General features: G+C 51.1%; 11 protein-coding genes across 11 annotated transcripts; 5 read left to right on the forward strand and 6 right to left on the reverse strand.

Annotated features, from left to right (window-relative positions):
- Nucleotides 1-317: 317 nt before the first annotated feature.
- On the reverse strand, nucleotides 318-1,490 carry ACLA_030130 (cytochrome b5 reductase family protein; the record flags this gene model as incomplete). Its single annotated transcript, XM_001269705.1, has 4 exons — nucleotides 318-886; nucleotides 949-1,023; nucleotides 1,092-1,371; nucleotides 1,446-1,490. 4 exons carry the CDS (start codon nucleotides 1,488-1,490, stop codon nucleotides 318-320), a joined length of 969 nt encoding a protein of 322 aa, XP_001269706.1.
- Nucleotides 1,491-2,254: 764 nt separating this feature from the next.
- On the reverse strand, nucleotides 2,255-3,149 carry ACLA_030140 (60S ribosomal eL20 domain-containing protein; the record flags this gene model as incomplete). The annotated part of the gene is made up of 4 exons (XM_001269706.1): nucleotides 2,255-2,413; nucleotides 2,476-2,652; nucleotides 2,724-2,940; nucleotides 3,088-3,149. The coding sequence occupies 4 exons, from the start codon at nucleotides 3,147-3,149 to the stop codon at nucleotides 2,255-2,257; spliced, it is 615 nt and encodes a 204-aa protein (XP_001269707.1).
- Nucleotides 3,150-3,728: 579 nt separating this feature from the next.
- On the forward strand, nucleotides 3,729-5,371 carry csn12 (the record flags this gene model as incomplete). Its single annotated transcript, XM_001269707.1, has 6 exons — nucleotides 3,729-4,300; nucleotides 4,352-4,424; nucleotides 4,482-4,634; nucleotides 4,696-4,757; nucleotides 4,807-5,227; nucleotides 5,285-5,371. The coding sequence occupies 6 exons, from the start codon at nucleotides 3,729-3,731 to the stop codon at nucleotides 5,369-5,371; spliced, it is 1,368 nt and encodes a 455-aa protein (XP_001269708.1).
- A 701-nt stretch (nucleotides 5,372-6,072) lies between these two features.
- ACLA_030160 (BTB/POZ domain-containing protein) lies at nucleotides 6,073-6,981 on the reverse strand (the record flags this gene model as incomplete). The annotated part of the gene is made up of 3 exons (XM_001269708.1): nucleotides 6,073-6,111; nucleotides 6,178-6,451; nucleotides 6,572-6,981. 3 exons carry the CDS (start codon nucleotides 6,979-6,981, stop codon nucleotides 6,073-6,075), a joined length of 723 nt encoding a protein of 240 aa, XP_001269709.1.
- A 1,422-nt stretch (nucleotides 6,982-8,403) lies between these two features.
- ACLA_030170 (ubiquitin-protein ligase RMD5) lies at nucleotides 8,404-9,851 on the reverse strand (the record flags this gene model as incomplete). The annotated part of the gene is made up of 4 exons (XM_001269709.1): nucleotides 8,404-8,622; nucleotides 8,684-9,451; nucleotides 9,522-9,649; nucleotides 9,731-9,851. 4 exons carry the CDS (start codon nucleotides 9,849-9,851, stop codon nucleotides 8,404-8,406), a joined length of 1,236 nt encoding a protein of 411 aa, XP_001269710.1.
- Nucleotides 9,852-11,783: 1,932 nt separating this feature from the next.
- ACLA_030180 (putative Sin3 complex subunit (Stb2)) lies at nucleotides 11,784-14,375 on the forward strand (the record flags this gene model as incomplete). The annotated part of the gene is made up of 1 exon (XM_001269710.1): nucleotides 11,784-14,375. One exon carries the CDS (start codon nucleotides 11,784-11,786, stop codon nucleotides 14,373-14,375), a length of 2,592 nt encoding a protein of 863 aa, XP_001269711.1.
- A 440-nt stretch (nucleotides 14,376-14,815) lies between these two features.
- ACLA_030190 (Tim10/DDP family zinc finger protein) lies at nucleotides 14,816-15,231 on the reverse strand (the record flags this gene model as incomplete). Its single annotated transcript, XM_001269711.1, has 2 exons — nucleotides 14,816-14,996; nucleotides 15,134-15,231. 2 exons carry the CDS (start codon nucleotides 15,229-15,231, stop codon nucleotides 14,816-14,818), a joined length of 279 nt encoding a protein of 92 aa, XP_001269712.1.
- Nucleotides 15,232-15,545: 314 nt separating this feature from the next.
- ACLA_030200 (putative lysyl-tRNA synthetase) lies at nucleotides 15,546-17,627 on the forward strand (the record flags this gene model as incomplete). Its single annotated transcript, XM_001269712.1, has 4 exons — nucleotides 15,546-15,592; nucleotides 15,807-16,318; nucleotides 16,378-16,803; nucleotides 16,858-17,627. 4 exons carry the CDS (start codon nucleotides 15,546-15,548, stop codon nucleotides 17,625-17,627), a joined length of 1,755 nt encoding a protein of 584 aa, XP_001269713.1.
- Nucleotides 17,628-18,608: 981 nt separating this feature from the next.
- ACLA_030210 (uncharacterized protein) lies at nucleotides 18,609-19,583 on the forward strand (the record flags this gene model as incomplete). The annotated part of the gene is made up of 1 exon (XM_001269713.1): nucleotides 18,609-19,583. The coding sequence occupies one exon, from the start codon at nucleotides 18,609-18,611 to the stop codon at nucleotides 19,581-19,583; it is 975 nt and encodes a 324-aa protein (XP_001269714.1).
- Nucleotides 19,584-19,953: 370 nt separating this feature from the next.
- ACLA_030220 (uncharacterized protein) lies at nucleotides 19,954-20,235 on the reverse strand (the record flags this gene model as incomplete). Its single annotated transcript, XM_001269714.1, is given in 2 exon segments — nucleotides 19,954-20,166; nucleotides 20,182-20,235. 2 exon segments carry the CDS (start codon nucleotides 20,233-20,235, stop codon nucleotides 19,954-19,956), a joined length of 267 nt encoding a protein of 88 aa, XP_001269715.1.
- Nucleotides 20,236-21,620: 1,385 nt separating this feature from the next.
- On the forward strand, nucleotides 21,621-22,035 carry ACLA_030230 (uncharacterized protein; the record flags this gene model as incomplete). The annotated part of the gene is made up of 2 exons (XM_001269715.1): nucleotides 21,621-21,654; nucleotides 21,689-22,035. 2 exons carry the CDS (start codon nucleotides 21,621-21,623, stop codon nucleotides 22,033-22,035), a joined length of 381 nt encoding a protein of 126 aa, XP_001269716.1.
- Nucleotides 22,036-22,247: the final 212 nt, after the last annotated feature.

Raw genomic sequence — 22,247 nt, forward strand, 5'->3', positions numbered from 1 at the left:
ATATGTAGCAGTATGCGAAGATGATATGAGATGGCGGGGAATTAACACCAGACGATATATATATTAGGGCACAGGGTGTAAATTGACTCTCTAATTGAGTGGTAGATATCGGCGCAAGCCATGACCTCTGAATGGGGATAAAACCCATTACTTTTCCTTGAAAATGAATTTTCAACAACTTATAGATATACTCATTTGATACACGTAGAATATGTCGCATTTCGCTCAAGGGTACTTTCTAGTTGACACAAACCAAAATCGCATGTATTCCAGAAATGACCGAGAATGCCGGCCCCTGTCCCTCGCAGGCCACCCACCTAAAACTTGTACACCTGGTCCTTGTTGTATCCGAGCTCCGCAAGGAGACCCGTCAACTCACCCTGGTCCTTGGGGCTGACCTTGGGGCCACTGATGGCCTTGTACATGCCGGGAGGCCCACAGACGAAGATCTTGATGTCCTCCTCCTTGGGCTCGGGCAGAACGGTCTTCAGGAGCTCCTTGGTGACATAGCCCTTGCCGCCGGTCCACTCCTTGGGAGGGTTGTCCAGAACGTAGAATGCCTTGAAGCGGCGGGGGTGGGTGTTCTCCAGCTCCTGCAGCTCCTTCTTCAGCAGAATATCCTCCTCGCTGACGTTGCCGAACACCAGCGTGACCTTGGTCTGGTCCTCGGGGTTCTTGAAGATCTGGCGGGCCAGCTGGTACATAGGGGTGATACCAGTACCACCGGCAATCAGGCAGATGTGCTTGTGCTTGTTGGTCTCCCAGGGGTACTTGGGGATGGGGCCCTTGAACTCGAGTCGCTGATCGACGTTCATGCTGTGGAGGTGCTCGGACATGGGTCCATTGGGGTAGACCTTGACGACGAGGTCAAGGTAGCCGGGTTGATCTGCGGCGCGTAAGTTTCATCCCCCTTGCTAAAGGGACACAGCCTGAATTGCTACAACATACCTTCATCGCTCACGGGGGTATAAGGACGGATGACAGGCTTGCCCTCAGCGGGCTTGAACTTGGTCAACAGGGCAGCTAGAAGGAACAACAAATGAGCAAAAGCGATCAAACCTCCGACACCGCAGCCCTCAGGATCAACTCACAGGCAACCTGCAGACCGGAGACAGCCTCCTTATCGGCGAACTCGAAGCGCAGTCTCTTGGTGTTGTGGCTCAGGTTCTCGATCTCGGACAGCTTGAGGTCAACCCATCCCTGCTCTCCGCCGGTGAAAACCTTGGGGCGATCGACAACGGGCGTCTCAGCGCTGGCTGTGCTGTAGCGATACAATCCCACACCGAGACCAGCAAGACCGACCGAGATGTAGATCGGAGCGAGAGATGACTTGCCCTTGGCGGGAGCCTCCGTGGAATACTTGCGGAAGCCCTGGTTTGCGACATCAGTCAGCAATGTTTTCCCTACTTCGTAATGCAATTGATCCGGGTATTTTTAGTCATTACCTGCTTCAAGGGCTGAGCAAAGCGGAGAGGTTGGCGCGCGAACATTGTGTATGTCTGATAGGCACACTGTTGGTGGTCAATTGAGTGAGACGATGGAGAAGAAACAAGAAATCCGTGCGGATGATGGAATCAATCAACAACAGTATTAGTAACTGCTCCTCTTCTCCCGTCTTTTTCCCCATTGCCGAATCCCGCTTACATGACGCAATCATACCGGTACCTAGTCGTATTTCCGTGACCATGACTAATTATTCCGAGCATCCATTTTGTCATTGCGGTAACAAAATTACGAACCACAGCCAAACTCATGCTAAACGGATGGGATGGGCTTTGTTTAACAAGCTTGTATGCGATGTTATAAAGGATCTCGAATGAAGCTTGAGATGGCGCTGTGCTCATGGTCGAATATCCCAGGGGAAGGGCAAAACTGGGCTCGCGTAACCATCCGATCCGATGCCACTTATGCGTGGAGATCACATATCTGTCCGTCATGGCGAATATATGGCTTAGGTAGATTATCAACGAGAATGATTGGCTTGGAGAACCATGATGTCAATTGAGGATTTACACATGCTACTCGACAGAAGAACCATGGTATTAAGAAAGAAAAGGAACCCCGATCATTTTTTAATAATAACTTGCAAGGGTCGCTGCAGAGGACTAAAGAGACATCAAAACCATCCGTCCCATCTTCTGGGCGGTAGATACACGCCTTGTTCTCCGCGTGATCCGTGTCCTTCTTGCATGCTATGGCCATAACATAGTCATTGATCCGCACACTCCATCTCCCATAACCCAAAATGTCATATCTAAGCGAAGGTAGAGGGTCTCGAGTAGGCGAAGACCTTCTTGCCAGCAGGCTTGGCGGCACGGTGGGGGAGGGGGAACTTGAGGTTCTTCTGGAGGAGCTGCTTGATGTAGGGGCGGCGGATGGTGTCGGCCTTCTCAATCTCAACAACCTTGAGGATCTGCACGTGGGATAGTTTGTTAGACGACAGTGTAGAATCAGATCGAAAAAAGCGCAACATACGTGGATGGAGCCGAAGCGGGCACGGTGACGGGCAGCCATGTCCTGGTAGAGAGCCTCAACGGCCTCGGTTCTGCTCATCTCACGGAACTCCTTGTACATGTTGTGGGTACCGGAGCGCGAGTCGTAGCGGAGCCAGATGCCGAAGTTCTTGACCTTGAGAGGGCGCTTTTCGTTGATCTATAGAGCATAAGCCCAGGTCAGTCGATCTCATCCTTTGACCGAGGGGGCCTGTCCGAATGAAGACATACCACATTGAGGCTGACGATCTCACCGTTGGCCTTCTTGACCTTACGGAGCTGGGTCAGGAAGTACCAGAACCGCGACTTGGCCACAACAGTGTTGGGCGCAAAGATGCGCATGCGGTACAGCTTGGGCGTGGGGTTAGCCTCGGTGGGCAGGTGACGCCCAATGACCTGGTACTCGGTGAGACGCCCTATTGAAACAACACCAGTCAGCGACTGTTCCCTGGGAAATTCTGTTCGACTCGAGATAGAAGCGGCGTGTATCGTTGCATTGATTTCCGTGCGAAACGTCAAAAGTCGATGATGTGCGTGCTCATTTTCGAATTAAAGGGAAATTTCGACCATCGTGCGACCGCAAATCAGATCCCACATATTCCTTCCAATACACATCCAACACTTCATAGTGTTGTCAAGGCCGCTCAAATCCGTCATTCTTCATGTTTTTTTCCGCGGCAGATCCTCCATATATCATCTTGTCCGTAGTTCATTCTCCGAGTGCATGTCGTTCAACGTTCGCAGGAAATCATTGCAGGCGATCTCACGGGAATAGATCTCGAAATGAAGGGGAAAAAATTCACTCACCCATCTGGAATTCTGGTTAGTAACGATTTCCACGAGACAAAAACGTAGATAATGAGGGTGTTGCTTACTTTTGTCGACTTGTTGTGGTTGACTGTCGGGATAGGTATGCCGGCTGGTCTGGTCGAAAATGAAGATTTGTGAAACTTGTTGAGTTAGGGCTGCCGCCCTTGGCCTAAGCGATGGGGCGCTTGGGGCTTGACTGCTGCGCTATTCCCGATATGGCAATGCTCAGCCACAGCGGCTGATAAGGACTTCTTCCGCCTTCTGATTGTGACGCCGTGTTGTTTCCCCACCTTCCCCCCAATCAGCATGGAGCAGGAATAAGACCGTGAACCGGCGCACTCGAGGTTGTCCATCGCGGATCGAGAGGAAGTTGACTGTCTAATCATCAGGACCTCATCAAGGCACTCGACCACACAATAATCCGCCATGGCATCTATCTTTGAGGACTTCAAAGAAGGCCAGATGCTCGGATCTGGTCCGCGTCTGGCAGCTGCTCTTACGCCCATTGCACCCTCCGCATACCCCAATCGATTGTTATCGTTCTACAACTTCACCAACTCTAATCGCCTTACGGTAGATCTTCGCTATAGACTCTTCCAGGCCAATGGCTTGAAGCTTCCGAAGCAAGATCAATCCTGGTGGATCGACATTTTTATCCAGTTTTGGAAAACTGTGGGAGAGATACTAAAGTTGGAGGAATCTATCCCATCAGCGAGCTGGAGTCGGGTGTTCGACCATTGGAAAGATCTCGCTGGGTGCCTCCACCGTTGCTATACACACCACGGCATGCAGGCTTGGACGGTGCCGTGTCTCTACGTGGTTGGGAAATACTTGCGGGTCTTTGCTATCAAAGCAGATGCGGAGTCGTCTTCACAAGGGTCTATGAGTTTTGGGGGTCGCTTTCAAGATGATATCACGGCGGACTACGAGAAGAATGCGAAGCTTGAGGAGGCCGCGCGAATCATCAACCGGATGTTCACTCTTTGCCTTAGCGACAGGTAGGTGGTGGCCTCGGCCTGTGACGTTGACCGCTGCTCACGCTGGTTTAGAGCACCTATTGAGGAATCGCGAAAGTGGGGTGTTTATTACACAACGAACCTCCTATTCAAGACATACTTCAAGGTATGAATGGACATCATTGGGTTGCTCGCAGCATCAGCATCTGACAAATTGGTCTAGCTCAACTCGGTCGGACTCTCCAAAAACCTACTTCGTGCACTGAGTGCTTCGTCTGCCGATCTTCCACCACTGGAGGCCTTTCCCAAGTCTCATATTGTCACTTTCAAATACTATGTCGGTCTCATAAACTTCCTGGATGAAAATTACGCCGAGGTAAATCGTCACCTAGAGCCCGGGCTGTTGGGACGCTGACGCTGATGTTGATGGACTCTAGGCGGAAAAGCATCTGGCATATGCGTATAACATGTGCCACAGGAATGCAATCAAGAATCGAGAGTTTGTTCACACCCTCCATCTTCATTCTGCTACGACTAACTGTCGGAAGGTTAATTCTCATGTATCTCGTCCCCTGTCATATCGTCACCACCCATACTCTCCCAAGCCAAAAACTTTTAGCACCTTTCCCACGATTGGAGAAGTTATTTCGCTCACTGTGCAACTGCATTCGGAAGGGAGATCTGGTTGGATTCGACGCAGCAATGTCTGCGGGAGAAGAGGAATTTGTCAAAAGGCGCATCTATCTGCCTCTTGAGAGAGGGCGTGATATTGCTCTGCGTAACCTGTTCCGAAAAGTCTTCATTGCTGGGGGTTACGAGGAGTCCAAGGATGGCCAGCCTCCCATTCGTCGAACACGTGTTCCTGTCGCCGAATTCGCAGCCGCTCTAAGGATTGGCACTCATGCTGATGACAGATCTCGTGTTGATATCGATGAAGTTGAATGCCTACTCTCAAATCTCATTTACAAGGTGAGCCGCCTCTTCTCCATCAGAGCCTGACGAGGAGACGGGCTAACATTGAAACAGGGCCTTATGAAGGGGTACATCGCTCGGGAGCGCGGCATGGTTGTCTTGAGCAAGGGTGGTACCGCTTTTCCGGGAACAGGCGTCTAAACCTCCCTGTGATTATGCAAGATGATTCTTTAAGAATCAATACACTGAAAACACGACTCGATGCTTCCCCAAGCCTGCGGTCGCCCTGTATGCGGCATAACAGGTCGGTATGAGGAAGAAGTATGCGAAGCGCCGACTCGACCTATGCATAGCTTTGGAGCTTCTCATAGCCGAGATAATCCCAGTATCTGTGGCACGCGATGGCCTTACGCAATCTCCGTCTCCTGAGGCATTGAAACTTCAGGGTAGTACACATGATACGACACAATCTTTTATCGCTCACAGAAGACCGCCTATCATCCACAGTGATTTCATGTTCCCATGGAAGGAAGATGCTATCGCTATAGCCATAGCTGTTGTCAACCTGCGACTTGCATGGAGCAGCCGAGCAATCGTGATATGGCTAGTCGGCCTCAGGTTGCAGATAACTATTTATGGCCATGATTACACAACATATAGATGATTTGGGGGAGATAGACCACCCACAAAACTTCATTCTAACTGGTTCAGTCATGGTGTTATGTTACAGGGTACGCTCTAGGAAATCCTTGACCAACTTGTACAGCATCAATCAAGCTGCCTTTGCCCCAATGACAACTTTCCAACGATTAAAGATATAAATGCAATCTTCAGAGTAAAGAGGAAGAAAAGTAAGAAATTACTCGTAGATCGTCAACGAAATCCGTATACCAAGCGAAGGATTAGCCAAGAGAAGATTTCCCAGCGGACGCAAGGTCATCCTACAGAGGAAGGTAGACAGTCAGCCTCAATCTGACCAGTCAGTTACACGCAGGACTGGTACTCACCATATGATTACACATCGCCACAAACAAATCAAAGAACAACTTGCCCCCCTTCTCCATCTCCATCTGCATTGTCCCGCTGCGCTTAAACGTCCCGCGGCTCCGAATGATCAGCGCCAGGTAGTGCGCGCGCAGCTTCGACTCGGTATCCGGGGTGTTGGCGTAGGCGTAGCGCGCGCTCGTGAGGATCGTGCTGCACTGGATACCCGAGTGCAGGCCCTGTTTGCGCAGCGCGAGGCGCTTCAGGGGCTCGAGGCCGTATTTCTGGGCTGCGCAGCTGCGGAACGTGTCAGTATTCTCTCGATTCACCTTGTCTCCTGTTTTGAGGGAGAGTTGATTGCGGGGTTTGAGGTGGATAGCGGTAAAAATAAAAAAAATAAAAAAAAAGGAAACGTACTATATGGCGGTATCTCTCAAGATCACTGCGCCGGTTGGCGGGTGGAAGATGGTCGCGCCGGTTGTCTGCCCGTCCCCGTCGAAGCCGATGTTCTCGAGTTCCCAGGTTTCGCGATGTTTGTTGTAGACGGCGCGGGGTGTGTAGTCGCCCTTGTAGAGGTATTCGAGGATGCAGGAGAGGATCTCGGGCTGTTCGTCTGCGAGGGTGATGCGCTTGTGCGGGGAGCCGGGCGACTGGGCGCGGCAGCAGGCGGCTGCGAAGAAGGGCGATGTGCAGAGGACGTCCTCGTGAGCGGCGAAGAGACGCTGCTCGGGGCCGACGGAGATGGTGATGATGGATGTATTGGATGATCTGGAGCCCGAAAGAAAGGGGGCCTGGTTAATGGGGGCATTCTTCATTGTTTTGCGCATTGGAGAGGAGATGATTGTTCTTACTCCTTTTGCGGGGAGCTGCTATGTGTCCTTTGACGTCGTTCAACCCGTCGCGATGAAGTCGGGGAGTCTCGAATGGGTTTTTTCGCTTGCTGTGTTGCTTTTCCGATTCTATATCTCGATGATAGGCTGTTGGGCGGGCTTTGAGATGGACGCCTGCTGGAGAGCATACTGGAACTGCTGTGTTGCGTCAACATCTTGGGTGGGAGCGGGCGATGCAGTTTTCTGGGAGCTGAAAGAAAGGAGAGAATATGGGCGCCGGTGCCGATTAAAGGGTGGGAAGGAATCCTCGATTACCTATGAAACAGCTGGTCCAGGGGGGAGTTTGGCAGGCTGTAAGTACCTGCGTCTGTCTGTAAGTATGAATGACCACGGCAGAGACCCTATGATATTGTCACCAAACACCTGGAAGATGAGATGAGACAGTGGAACCCTCCACAATCCCCCAGCACCTCGAGGAATTGCATCTTCTTATGTCTTCTGAGCCCTTGAGCCCTTCTACCATGGTGTTCATCACCGGTAGAGCTGGCGGTTCTCCCAATGCACCTGTCGCAAAAAGTCGACGATGGGAGGGGCGCAGACTGGAGACGCGTAATAATGGGGTATTTCACGCGTAAAGTGGTTTTTATGCATCGCCAAATAACCGCGCAGTCATGAGGATACCCTTGTCCAATCAGACCACAAGATCCAATTAAGGAGGAGTGGGGCAGTACTACCTCTAGTTGGAGACGTTGGGGGTGATCGGCAGCCGATTGGGTCGTCGGCGTTGCAGAGATCAGATGCCTCGATGCCTCGATCGCAAACAAGGAGAGACAGTCGATACATCAGCTTTTGAACAAGCATCATCCACGTAGAAGTCTCAACCACCTCCAACTACTTACTTCGGTATTGACCTGTATTGGTAAATGATTGAGATGATTGGAAACTGAGTAAGATAAGGTACTAAGTACCTACATACCTACCTACTACCAACCTAGGTACCTGGTACTGTACGAAATGAGCAGGTACCAGCAAAATACTCCGTACAACATCTGGATGGTAAGGTAGGGAGAATGCCACAAGACTGGAGTCTGGGGATCTCTCTATGCAAAGCCCTTGTTCGTTCCTTAGGATGTATCGATCTATATGCAAGCGTTGAATTGATCGATGACCTGCTAAGGACTACGAGGAAGACTATCGGAGAATATGTGCACAGGAGGCAGACCCAGCATGCCTGATAACCACAACGCCGGGAACACCGCCATGTCCTGAAAGTTGATGATGACAGAAAAAGAAAAGACAACAAGAAAGTCCATCGGCTGATCCATTGGGACGGGCCTTTTACAAATGCTGTAGTCCGAATGCGACAGGGGCTCTGGCAGATCAACGCTCAGGAAGTAATGTCACAGGGCTTGTTTGCCCTCAGAGGAAAACCTTTCGGGCCTCTCGAGGATGGCTCTCGCTGGGACAATAAGGGCACTTAAACCGATTGCCCTTGCACAGACGCTTCAACGACTCTTCTGCGATCACGTGTCCACATGGCATCATCATAGGAGGATTCGCGTCCGTGGTTTGTTCTTTGGAAACAGGGCAGACGAAAATGGAATGAAAGAGATAGGAGGGTGGCAGTGGGATTTCGACCTAGTAAAGTGTGTGAGCCACAAATGTCGATTTGGTCGCGACAACGCGCAGATAGACTCACCGGAAGTTCATTTTGCGTAGTCCACTCAGTGCGTTTCGCTTTCATGATTGTCTGCAGTTTCAGTAGGGTAGGGAGAGCTATTGCACCAGCAGTAGCAGCGATATATAGTGGCGAATCCGCAGAAAGACCAAGGAGCGAGCAGAATTCTCGCGTGAATGACTGGGCCACATCCGTCCATGCGGATGGATTGTTGAAAATAGCTCGGTAAGGTGAGCTTTGCAGATTCGGGGCAAATGCCATGGCTCCCATCAGCTGCTGGATTTCCGCCAGATATCTGGGCAAGAACGCCTGGAACTCACGTCGGGCGTATTCCAGAGCAGCCTGCCGGCCCGCGGGCGTGGAGTCTTGGGAATCTTGCCCACCGTGGAATAGCCAAACAAACTGTAACCGGCACAGTTCAAACTCGAGATTGCTGCCTCGGGCCTCCAGGGCCTCCTTATTTTCCCTTGACCAATGAATGGCCGGAAGCAAGTTGTTGTTCTCCTCCATCTCGTGCAGTATGTAGTACATGGTGGCAAATTCTTTCCGTACTTCATCCGACGGAACCTCTTCGATATCAAGAAGCGTCACACCATTGTCCGTACTGCCTGCGTTCATCTCCTGGTCCTGATTCGCAACCTTTTTCTCGGCTATTTCGGAGAGAAATGTCGCAGCGACGGAGAATTGCCCCTCCCGTAGGAGATGCATGGCGATGGCGCGGTTGATGAGATGTTCTTGGGACGACAAGGCATCGTGCTCGGTGCTTGGCAGTGGTTTGTCTTTGAAAAGCTGTTCAACGTCAGTTGCTCAAGTTCCGAAAATGTGAGTCGATCCGAGGGGGAGGGGGGTGGGGGGAGACCTTATCTAGTGCTTTGCTGTATTTGTTCAGCCCACTATGGGTCTCTTTGAGACTGTCGTTGATCGAGTCAAACGATGACTTGGCTGAGTTCTGAAGTTTTGCAAGAGTGATGGATGCCTGGCTCGGGTCTATAACCCTATCAGTTAGCCCACTTTATCGGGAAGCCTTTAAGAGTAGCAGTGAGTCGGGGCGAACAGAAGGCATCGTACCAGCGGCAATTGCATCTCGGGCGGACTGAAGGAGGTCTATGGTAGCTTGGACATTTTTAGTGCCCTGCGAGGCCTTGAGCCTCTTTGCCAGCCGTTCATGCTCCTTTCGAACAAGATCCATGACTGGCGTGGAGGGCAATCCAGAGATAAGTTCTTGAAGCGGAGAAGGACGAATACCGCTACTCGACTAGCACGACGGGGAAAGCCATACGGGGTATTCGATGGAGGATTAATTTTGGTTTGAAAGACGAAAAATCTTCACGGCCATTGAACTTATGGAAGATGGGATGGATGAGAACTATCAACTCCACGGGAGAGTAATGAGTATGATCTCGATAAAGCTTCCAATCGGCGGCCAACCATTGCATTACGACATGGAACATCACGTGTCCCCGTACAGTGCCATCCTTACCCCTCTTTCGGGTGTCATATGCATCGGATGTTGCCAAGTTTGGATATTGGGAAACAAGTCAAGTGAGTGGACAGTATCTTTGTGAGAGACTGGAATGGATGTAGTCAAGGCTCAAGATATTCGAGCAGACGGACAGGAGCATTGAAAGTCTTACAAAGCCAAGTAGAAAGACTACGGAGTAAGAACCCTCACTACTATGTGGTGGAGTTACAAGGCACTGGCTCCAAGCCTCCAACACAGTTCTCTCTCTTTCGACAATCGATGGCAGCCAGGGCCACAACATACAGCTTATCTGCTTTACAAACTGTATTCTTACGTAGATATTCAGATAATGCCGAAAAGCAGATATCTACCTACCGGCCTCCATCTTACTTGACATACCTCGAATGCTCAGTCTGCAGTGACGCAGTCACATGATGCACGAGGGCCTGTAGCTTACGTAATTTATTTTAGGCTGTAGCTAAGTTTACTTCAGCCAATGGGATCTTGTCTTCATGAGGGAGGCGATCTCGCTTACGCTAGTGCAAGCAACCAGTCTTGGCGATCATATATAAGCCACTCTCCCCCTCCACCCTTTTAGAATCTTTTTCTCCTTTTCTTCTCCATCCTGGTGCACGGGTTTTACACGTATCAGTGAGGAGACATCCGAGATCGTGTTTTTGCTAGTTGAAAACTACCTATTTGACTGCTCCAGTTGGTCTTCGGATCGGCTGGGAATTTTTGAAGAAAAAGGTTGCCCCTGGCTTCCAATGTTATTGGAGTCAGTTTGCGAGTTGTCTGCCAGACAGATACTCGAAAAATTGGTCTTCTTTTCATCACTGTTTTGCTTCCCTTGTTGGAAGCCTGTGGAGAAGGGATTTCTGATTATCACAGCCTTGTAACTCCATTGAGAAGTAACTCAATAGATCTGTCTTAATTCGGGCATTCATCGTGTCGTTCTGTTTGGACCGTAGGATTTGAGTTCTTCGAGTGCCGAGTAAGATCATTGCTTTGGTTCGCACTGTCTCCATCACTCTCAGCGTCCCATCTCTACTCTTGATTTGATAGTTTTATTACTGTCAAGTTGCAACATCCGACCCACTTCAATCTCAACAGAGGATATCCGATTTTCATTCACGAGCCATCGTCCATATCAAACAATCAAGCGAATACCGTTCTTTGTAGATAGTAGATCCCCCTGTCCGGAGTAGCCTGCAGATGTGCAGATATCAGTTCGGAGGCCTGAGGCTGCATCCGACTCACCGCTCCCAGGAGGCTGTGAGCCTGTGACGTCGCATATTGCCCACTGGTTGTCATTCTGCCGGGAACTTCATGGATAAAGTCTTTATATACCCATCTAGTGCTTCTCAACTGAGACTTTCCCTGACGATGGCATGGCAGTCCCTTAGAACGACCTGTCTTGGATATCTTCTTAACTCAGAAAAGATTGCTGGAAACCTATTTTGACATGTCCCGTTTCTCCCTTACCTATTCAGCAGTAATAGGAGACCCCAGGAGGGTCAATGCTTCCATTTCATTCCCTCCCACCTGAGCTAGTCCTCAGACTTTGACCAAGTCAAGAATAATAACTGATTTTACTGCGAGAATTCATGGACATGACGCTACCATAGCTTACGCGATAGTGTCTGGCCTGTTTTCAAAATGCCCCCGACTGTTACCAGCGCACAGGCTGCGCCGCCTGCGCCGCCTGCGACAACTCGACGTGACTCAACGAAAGCCCCAAGCAGCGCTCAGGAAAGCCCGTCTTCACATTCGAACGGTCTTGAAGAGATCGCTCCACAGCATGGGCACCAAAAACTCGTATTCACCGACCCTGTCGCACTCCGATACTTGGAAGAGGACCCTTCGACCATCGTGCTGCATCGGCGTCTGGTACTTCAGGGGTATGAGGTATACATTGTTGAGCAATGGGCCTGCTCGAGAATCCATCCAACCTTTGTAATCACAACTTATACAGGGGATCCCAAGCACACGGTATCAGTCGGGGTGTTAAGTGTCCCGACGGACGAATCCACGTGGTCTCCGCGCCTGAAACTATACTTCAATGCCGTTACGCAATACCAAGCTCGAAAGAAGGAAACGCCTCTGGGAACTGTCATGGTCACTGACCTCAGCTCCTTCCCATCTGCTCTTACCGTGATCCCAGTTCCCGAAGGCGATGTGACTCGGCACAAGGAGGACTTTGTTGTGAATGAGAACCTGAAAAGGCTGTCGTGCGCTGGTCGGGCCGGCCTGAAGCTCCAACACCCTTCGCCCGCAACAGTGGCAAAGTTTTACCAGCTGTATCGAACGAGTGAGCGGGTACCCGTTTACAGTGCAGTCATTGAGCTTGTCAAACAGTGCCAGATTGCTCTGACAATGTTCGGTATCTTACCGCCCGAGTATGTGGATGGGCTGCTTTGTGATGTCACGGAAAATGCGATTAGAGAATGGTGGACCGATATCGGCATCGATCTGTACAACATTGAGCCAGGTGACGGTGTGCTGGGGCCGACTACAGTGGCTGCCCTGCTGGGCACATACATGGGAGCCCGGAACCGCCTCCACGCTTACGGCGCTCCAGTCGGGAAGGATGCGTTTGACACTCGAAACCTCAAGAGGGCGATTGAGAGTTTCCAGAAGTCGCAGAAGATGGAGCGAACACGAAGGCTGGACAGACAAACTCTCGATCGGCTACATCGTGCGACTGCTAAAGCGGCAAATGCAGAAGGGTGGACCGATGCTGTTAAGTCAACGATGGCGGAATTGAGCGGACACGGCGGGGAGATGGTCATGGGAATGGTACGAGGACGGGAGAAGGGCGGTATCGCCGACATCGAGACCTTGGAACTCGATAACTTTGCATCCTTGGTATTCGGTGAGCGAGCAAAGTGGTTGTGGAGGGGGAAACCGCGGAAAGCAGGAGTCGGCGACGGCTTCTTCTCCCACGATCCATCTGCCGCGGACATGATGTTTATGAAGAACGATCAAGGCTATGTCTGGACGAGTCGAAAGCGTCACTCGCACGAGGATCTAGGGGCGGATCGCTCTGCACAAGGGGCAGATCGGGCGTGGAAACAGTCCGAAATGACAAGCGGCTTCGACGAGAAGGACCAGAACCTGGGCCGCATGGTTCGAAAGGGCGTCAGCGGGAAAGTGTCAGATGCACGAATCGGGTTCGGCAGATTTAAAGAAGCAGTTGGGCTGCCTAGCCTTCGGTCTCAGCACCATCGACAGGCAAAGGACTGTGTGGAAATGTGCAACGATGCAGCTTACATGCCACAGGCAGACAGCGATGCGGAAGTGCCAGTCTGCAAAGCAGAGAGGGAGGGAAATCTGAGCGATCGAGAAAGCCTTCGCGACCATCACGACCGATCACAAATCGATCGTGCAGAGGCAGAGCCATCAGCCACCCTCGGCCCATCGACAACATCTGAGTTGAAACCCCCTGAGATCACTATTCAATCTCCTGGAGAAGGCGATGAAGACGAGTCCGAACGGAAACCTTGGACAAGTCCATCGGAGGAAGATGATGGACCTTTGGCTCGTTGCAGGACCCAGTCATCCGATGCACCGGCTAGCCAGGATGAATTGCGCATTTCGGACATGCTCTTGTTGCGCCGACCCCAAAGCTGCCTTGAGCTCAGGTCAGCAGAGGAATCGGAGCATAGAAGCAATGGCTGGCCTCGCCATCTCTCTTTCAGCGTCGTTGAAGAAGTTGTCCTCGGCTGGAAAGAATTGGCAAGCCGAGAGGCCCTGCAAGAGAAACCGGGCGCCACGTTGGAAGAGGGCGTTGCTTTTGAGGACATGATGGCTTCGGACGCGCACATATTGAGCTCCCGGATTGAAGAGTTGGCTCAGCGCACGGCGCCCTGGGTTGAAAGGCAGGTGCTCGCTGTGGACGAGCTGAGCCAAAATCTCAGCGAATCGCAAGACCAGATCAATGCCCTCTACCTCACTCAGACCGAGAAGTATCAGCAGATCCGGGACCGCACCAGTGACCTGCTCACAGAAGAGCATACCTCCCTTCTTGATACCATGAAACGTGTTGAATTGATGGGCGCCAAATTGGATTATGAGCTGAGCGCCCTCGAATCGAAGGTCGAGGATGTGGAGACTGGTCTTGGTGAATTTGAGCGATATGTCCTGGACCTGGAGGCGAGGATCCAGGGATTGATCAGGACCGAAGAAGAGAAGCACAGCAACTCATGGTTCTCCCGACTCAGGAGTCTTTTCGGAGCTCCCTCACAGTGAAGGTGTCATTTTAAGCGTTTGAAAACAGATATCCCTGTATTTTTATCTAACAGATCTAGTGTACATATTCCGAAATAGAGTTTCAATGACCATGTCAATCGCACACTGCAAATAGAACCGATTCGAACACGCAGGCTTCTAGGTGTTAAGCTTCCGCCACCAGTGGCACTCATGAAGGACAGCCAGCAAACCGCCAGAATCAAATGAACTCCGCAGCCCCATGAGAACATAACGCCGAGATCATTCAATTCCGACAGACCACACGCAAGCATAATCGTTGATTGAATCCACGCCCAGCATGAAAGTGATGAATAACCCGGCAGACCGGGGAACAGGACGTGGTACTTCGTAAGCAAACCAACCCCATTTCCGACGCAGCCCGGATCACGCGTGCAAACAACCCATCGACTACCAAGTAATGATCACGTTATGTTCTTCTCTTACATGCCGAAGCCGCCGCCCTGCTTGTTGGCCGCCTCGCCCTGCATCTTCTCGCTGACCTTGATGTTGACCTCGAAGAACTTGGAGACGCAGCGGTCAAGGCAGACAGATTCGCCTTTGTTCAGGTCGCCTTCGCGGTAGTCGGTGGGGATGCATTTCTTGGTGCAGGACTCGGTCAGACTGGAAGTAGAAGGTATTTGTTAGTTTTTGGTTTGTGAGAAGACGGATGGAGGTTTGAGCTTTGGCGGTGTGATGCTGTCTCTTCACGAGGGTAGAGTAGGTTTCCAAGTGGATGGTTTATATATGGAGCATCTTACCGGTTGAACATGTCCGAGACCATCTCGACTTCTGTCTCTGCGGCAGCAATCTTCTCTGCCGAGGACATCTTGGGAGGACCGCCGAAGAGGAAAGACATGTTGGCTGTGGTTGACGGGATGGGTTTGGGATAGGTAGTGATTGATCTTTAGAGCGGTTAGTAAATTCCCGCTCACAAGGAGCCGTAAAGCGTGGCGTCCTACTTACTTGGATGAAAATTGAGGCTGTTGATGAAGCTGGAGTGTATCGTGCAGTGCAGTATGAGCTGCTGGGCGGAAGTGAGGTCGGAGCTAAGACCATCTTTTCTCACCGCCTTCCACGCTTTTATCCGCCCTTCGTCAAGCACAATTTTTCTTCCCTCTTCTTTTTTCCTCCAGTCCTCGCGATGTGACCGCGTAGATCTGTCTTTTCCAAATGCAATCACTTCGCCCCCGGTGGGCTTCAGGAAGTCTTCGTATCAGGTAAGAAACTTACTTCATTGCTTTCTTTTTGTTAGTTCGATGCAATTGAAGGATGAGAACAACCCTGCCTTTCAGAACCGCTGCAAATGATGCTTGTTTACAAGCAATTGATCGCACCGGAGTCGATTTATCTCTGATCAAAAGTTTTTACATTGCCTTTTGGAATTGAATTCACCTCTGTTGGGATACATTTGCTAACATGGATGATTTCCAGTGCAGGACTGCCGAGTACTCCTCGTATCCCTCGTACTTCTCACATAGCAGGTAGTCTACTTCGAGCAATCAAACCACTCCCATCAATCTTCACAAATACAAGGCATAGCAGCAATGCGGCCTCTCCAGAAAAGGCGTTCAGGGAACGATTACAGGAGGTCAGAAATGCCTGTCCTGATCCATACCCCCGTCTTCCCAAAGACCAGCGCTCGGTGAGCTGTTCGGAGTTTCGTGACCGATACAGCCACCTTGCCGACAATGAGATAGTAGAGGATGACTCCGTCGTTGTTCATGGTAGGTTGCTGCCTGCTCTGGCCCTACCTGGTTGTCTTGTACTTAGATTAGTAGGAAGAATTCGTACCTATAGACTGGCCGGGAGCAAATTGATATTCTTCGATATCGCCCAGAACGGACATAAAGTCCAGGTCATGTGCAACATTCGCCGACTGGATGGAGTATCGCCCGAGTCTTTCAAGAAGTTCTACCGTCTGCTTCGCCGCGGTGATGCCTTCTGTATGTTGTACCACCGAGTTTATCTCCAGTGTCACTTGAGACTAAACGACCTGCCATAGCTGTAATCGGTAGACCCCATCGTACGGCACGTGGAGAACTCACAGTTCTGGCCACCGAACTGCCTCGGATGCTATCTCCCTGTCTACACGACGTTCCCGTTGATGCCAAAGAGCATGAGACGTCGCCTTATCCCCGGCATGTCCAGTTTCTCGCTGATCCAAAGACGGCGGATATCATCAGAGCACGATCGGCCATCATTCAATTCCTGCGTCAGTTCTTCCTCGATAGATCCTTCATGGAAGTCAGCACACCCATCGTTGGCTCAATTGCGGGCGGGGCGATTGCCCGTCCGTTTCATACCTCTGCCACCGAATTTCCTGATCGCCAGCTCTCGCTGAGGATTGCGCCAGAGCTCTGGCTGAAACGCCTGGTCGTCGGCGGGTTTGATAGAGTGTTTGAAATCGGCCCGTCCTTTCGCAACGAAGGTAAGTCAGGGTGTATCCGGACCCAAGGAGGGGATGACTGACAGGCTGCGACAGGTCTTGACAAGACTCATAACCCCGAATTCACAACGTGTGAATTCTATCATGCGTATGCAAACCTGGAGGATTTGATGTCCATTACAGAGAACCTTTTGTCAGGAATGGCGGCGCATATCCAGGAATTTAACAAGAACGCTACTCTGAGCCCGCCAGAGGTCGATTTTTCCACACCCTTCCGTCGAGTCGACTTCACCACCGGCATCGAAGAGAAAATCGGCCGCAAGCTACCTGACCTTGATGCCCCGGATGCCCTAGACCAAGTCAAGCAGCTATTTATAGACTTATCCATCTCCATTCCCGAGAACCCTACCCTCCCTCGTCTCCTTGACGAACTCTGCGGTACCTACCTTGAACCAGAATGCATCAACCCAACATTCATCATCAACCCTCCCGAATGTCTCTCCCCACTCTCCAAGTCCTTCATTCACCCGGCCAACCAGCAACGCGTGGCTGCGCGTGCAGAGCTGTTCATTGAAGGCCGGGAGATGGTCAACACATACGAGGAGGAAAACTCCCCCTTTGAACAGAGGCGAAAATTCGAAGACCAAGTCCGCTACAGCAAGGCCGCAGATGAGTCTGCTGAGGTCGACGAAAGCTATCTGGAGGCGCTGGAGTGGGGGCTGCCGTCGACTGGCGGTTGGGGCTGTGGCATTGATCGTCTTTGCATGCTCTTCACGGGTGCAAAGAGGATTGGAGATGTCCTCCCATTTGGAAATCTACGCGCTGTTACTCGGCGCCATGATGGTCTTCTGAAGAACAACCAGTAAAGATACTCTCCGCTCCTTCCGAAGGGATTGCTTCAGATAAATGTACTATATGATGACTACAAAATGTCCAGTGCTGGACAAAGCTTTTGCCAGGACACGTTCCAATGGCGCTGTAGATAATAGGGTCGATCCTAGAAAAGAGCGTGTGTTACCACCGGGCCGAGCCAGAAAGTCCACTGTACATGAATGAAGTCGAGGACTTCAACCCTACCCGCTAATAATAAGCCACCCAGTTGAACTCGATACTCAGTCTGACGACGTGATCGATCATCTGGTGCTCCCCTTTCTCGGTCTCTTGCGGCAGCCAACAATGCTAAAGCCCCGAATTGGCAGTGCCTTTCCTACCTCCTAGATAAGTGAATGCAGCAGAACCGAAGAATTAATATTGATTCCAACACCCTCATTCCAAGCGAACTAAGCTTCAAAGAGTCCCTGCGCGTGACTGTTCAAAACTTCAACACGGGTTCGGAACAACTCGCGAAGGTCTAGGAAGTTACCGGGTAACTGGCTACCCTTTTAGTGAGCTTTTTGCGCCTCTTGATGAACTACCACACAACTATCACCCGGCTTTTAGAAATCGCTACAGTTCGTCATTGGGAATAGCGCATGTTTCGCATAATGTGACTCAGAGGGGACGACACGTAGCCATGCTTATAGAGGGGATCCCTCCAGTGCTGACCGAGAGGTAGTTCTTATTCTTCCAATCCCATTCCTCTCGTCTCTGCTATGGTTTCCATCGTGATTTGGCCCACACAATAAGAGTCGACGAAACCCAAATACCATCTCGACCCAATTATCGTCGATATATACAAGGTCCTGCGCCTCCATTAAGCACGAGCAAAGTCTCTCCAGACGCTCCAAGTCCAGACTTAACACACAATCGGATCACGTACCCCGAATCTCTGGCTGCAAGAGCAAGAAGTTCCAACCAACCACCCCGATTTCTTCTTCTCGTTTACACCATCCCAGCTCTTCACTCTCATGAGCTTCTTCGCCTTCCTGCAAACCCGGCCTCGACTCACGGGTGCGCTCACCCTAGCAGCCGCCGGCGGCGTAGTCGCATATCTTGGCAAGCGGCGCCTGGACCGGTCCTGCCCGAAAGTCACCATCACAGAGCTCCCCCAGTCAAGCGCATGTCGCAACCTCATCGCGAGCAGCGAGGCAGTGCCCCGCCCTGCCTGGGGGCTGGACCAGCCCGCTCTGCTGGCCGCATGGTCCAATGACGACGATCGCAAAACCCGCTGCATCCCCTCCTTCATAGCGCTGCAGGTTGAGGTGCCGGTGTCCCTGCTGGCTGGATACAGGGGATCCCGTACCAAGAATGAGAATGAGAATGAGAACGAGGGCGAGGAGGATGAGGGGGACGCGCATCATCTGATGCGGAATCTGTTTACCGCGTTTCTGGACGCTCGCGCGCAGGGGCCCGAGGCGCGCGTTCTCGATAAACAGGTGCCGCCGTTGTCCTTCACGCCTGGGAGCTTGCTGTTCGGTGATCAAGCCGGCCTGGGAGCTTTCCTGCTAGGTACTTGGAGTACGAAGCGGGGTCTTGCGCTCCAGCCTCGGGAGCTGGGTGTGGAAGCCCGCGAGCCAAGCGCCGACTTTCTCTCGAACAGGGATGCTATTCGAGGCAGTCCTGTGGATGCGGCTGGGGCGGTGATGTATTGGAATGCTCACGAGGGATTGGTCCGGGCCATGGATAAGGCGGCCTCGTATGGTCTTCCGTGGCGGTTGATGGAGGGCGGGTTCCAGGAATACATCGTGGAGAAGGTGTCGGAGGAGACGGCGAGGGTGACGTACGTGACTATTGAATCCTTCAATGTGCATCCTGAGGGTCAGTCTACGAGGGATTTCAAGAGGCCGCCGTGGCTGCTCTATGAGCTTCACGTATTGTATGCACAGATCCTCTGGTATAAGACGTTGAGACAGCTTCGTAAAGTGCCTCACACTGTCGAATAGATCTTTTAGAACCTTGTATAGTATAAATATTCAGATAGATCACTCTTCGCTCATACTGCGTCCACCGTCCTGCTTCGTGTCCTATACAGAGCAGTCGTCTTCCGTCTGGTCTCATCTCGACAAGCTGATTGGCTTTGAGCATATACCTTGGAGCTGCGAAGATGAACGGGCAAATTGGATCAGCCTTCAAAGCTCAGTTGATAATGGACAAGCTCCTATTTGCCTATAGGCTTGCTTTAATCGCCAGACTCGAACTTGTGATGACAGGACTAACATTCACAACTGTCCAGGTATTTCTATCTGACCACAACAGGCAAGAATCATAAACTGGGTCTAAAGGTCGCTCCCAAGCTGGGTCAAACCACCCTGCCTACTCAGTCAGATGCTCTGAGATCCGATCATTCTCTCTCAGAGCATCGGCAGCGGCGGGAGCATCGACAAACTCCGCGTCGGAATCAGAATCGCCGGCAGCACGAGCCATTGCGGCCTGAATGTCCGAGATCGCGGCGGCAAGGGCACGGCGCTGCTGCGGCTGCTGAACACGAAGGGCAACGAGAAGCCGCCATTTCTCGGCTTGCGGAACCTATTCAACGTCAACACAGCTGCCAAACTCAACGAGAACGCCGCAAAAAGCATCAATACCCCATGTCATATCCGGGTATGATAAAATCGAGACTGCCACTTTGAGTTCCGTAACTAGCCCGTAAATTCGGGTGATACAACCATACGCCTCAGCTAAAAAGGTGTTTAGACATCACTTCCTAGCTGGTGGTGATATGTGTAGTTGTTGACACAATCGCACTGCAAATGAGGTCTCCATCTGGTTACTGAGCTCATTCCACCCTGGCTGCTCATTTGGCATGAGAACTGTGGTTAGAAGCTGTAAAGTGTCCCCACCAAGCACAATGCCAGAGATCAGGGAGGAGAATTTGCATGTTGTACGGGGGATAGAATCAACACCAATGAGTCGGCCACCGTTGTCGGCGAATTCGTAGTACGGTCTGGTTAATTTCTGTCGTAGAACTGAAATCTGTGTAATACCGCTACACTAAAAAGGTATCCGGATGCTAGTTAGTGGGATACAGTATTTCATCTATGTTGACAATTTCAGCCGCATGTACGCTGTTACATAGGCATTCGAGGTAATCACAGTGCCGTTCTTGGTTGATAGGGACAACTACAGGAGGAGCAGAAACTATAACTGCAGCCCAGTCGGACAGTGGCGTGTGCCTCGATCTCAAGGACTGCTTCACTTTTGCTGATTTGGTGATCTCATGGATGAGATCGGCTCTTTTGAGCGGCTTGTAGTCACGTCGTCCATCTGTGAAATTGGGAACGACCCGAATATGACTTCAGTCCTGCTGAGAAATGACAATTCTCTTCGCAGTGGCTCGTGGAACCCAACATGGCGGCACCGATAATGGAAACCGAGCTCCGTAACTCAACGACAACTGCAGCCGTCGGTCAATGTCGTAAAAAGTAATGAATCTGACTGCAATCGTAGGGCAACCTGGGACCCGATTTTGGATGATTGCATTTGCGCCTATGCTATCCTTTCAATAGACTTTCTCATTGAACGAGACGGGTGAGCACATTGAAATCCGCATATTTGCTTCGGAGCTGGAGCAGTGATAAAGAAAGAAAGCGCCCTGTTATAACAGGCAATTCGACCAAGATTAGAACGAAGAAATGGCTAAGGCATGTTTCTGTTGTAGTGGTGGCTTTTTGACAGATTCGTAGAGAAGAGATGTTGTGGGAGGCGTGATGGGGGGGATTTTATACAGCCAGTGGAGGCTGATGGTGAATGGAATGAGAAGACAATAAGACCGCTTGTTTGATGTCAGCCTTCACTGGATTGACAATGGCAGACTCAACAACAAAGGGAGATAGACTATTATCTTGGGGAGGCTCATCAGGTCCCTTCATTGTGTTTGTGGTTGCAACATAGGGGCTGGCTATTCAACACCAACAGTAGAAGCAGAGTAGAAGTAGATTAGTGACGGATTCATTGAAAATTATTCAACTCCATAGGAAGAAATGATCCCATTATTCTGTGTCACTTTCTATTGTTGTCTGGATCACAGGAACCACCTTTGTCGCCCTAGACCCTTACGGCCCCGGGGCCCTGACGCCATCTGGTTTCGACCTGACATATATCAAAACCAGAAACACCGGCACCGGCAAGGTGGATGTTAACCTAGCCTCACGCAGATCCAACTATGAAACCTCCACACTGGAAGTCGGCACAACCTTCTCACCTGAAGACAACGGGGTTCGGCAGCTCATCGACGCCGACAGAGACGATCACGAAGATCTGATGTACATCAAGACTCGAAATACGGGTACCGGCGGTGTTGAGGTGCACGTTGCCTCAGCAGCATCGGTTGACCCAGTGTTCTTGTTCTTCTGCAGCTCTGTGTTGCTACCACACTCAGCAGATTTCAACAGATGACCAATCTGATCGATTTCAGGAACGTCGATATAGCCCGTCGCAGGTGATCCACCTGGTAAGCAAATTAATCCAACCAGGCATCATAAACGATAGTAGTGACTAAGAGCCGCTCCATGCAGGATGGCGTACTCTGAAACCAGATGGCCGCAGAAGCCGCTAAGGCCCCCAAGGTCACCTGGTATATGATGTCGGTAGATGCGATGGTGATCTGT

The sequence above is a fragment of the Aspergillus clavatus genome, genomic scaffold (assembly GCF_000002715.2).
Source record: "Aspergillus clavatus NRRL 1 1099423829805 genomic scaffold, whole genome shotgun sequence".
Taxonomy (NCBI): domain Eukaryota; kingdom Fungi; phylum Ascomycota; class Eurotiomycetes; order Eurotiales; family Aspergillaceae; genus Aspergillus; species Aspergillus clavatus.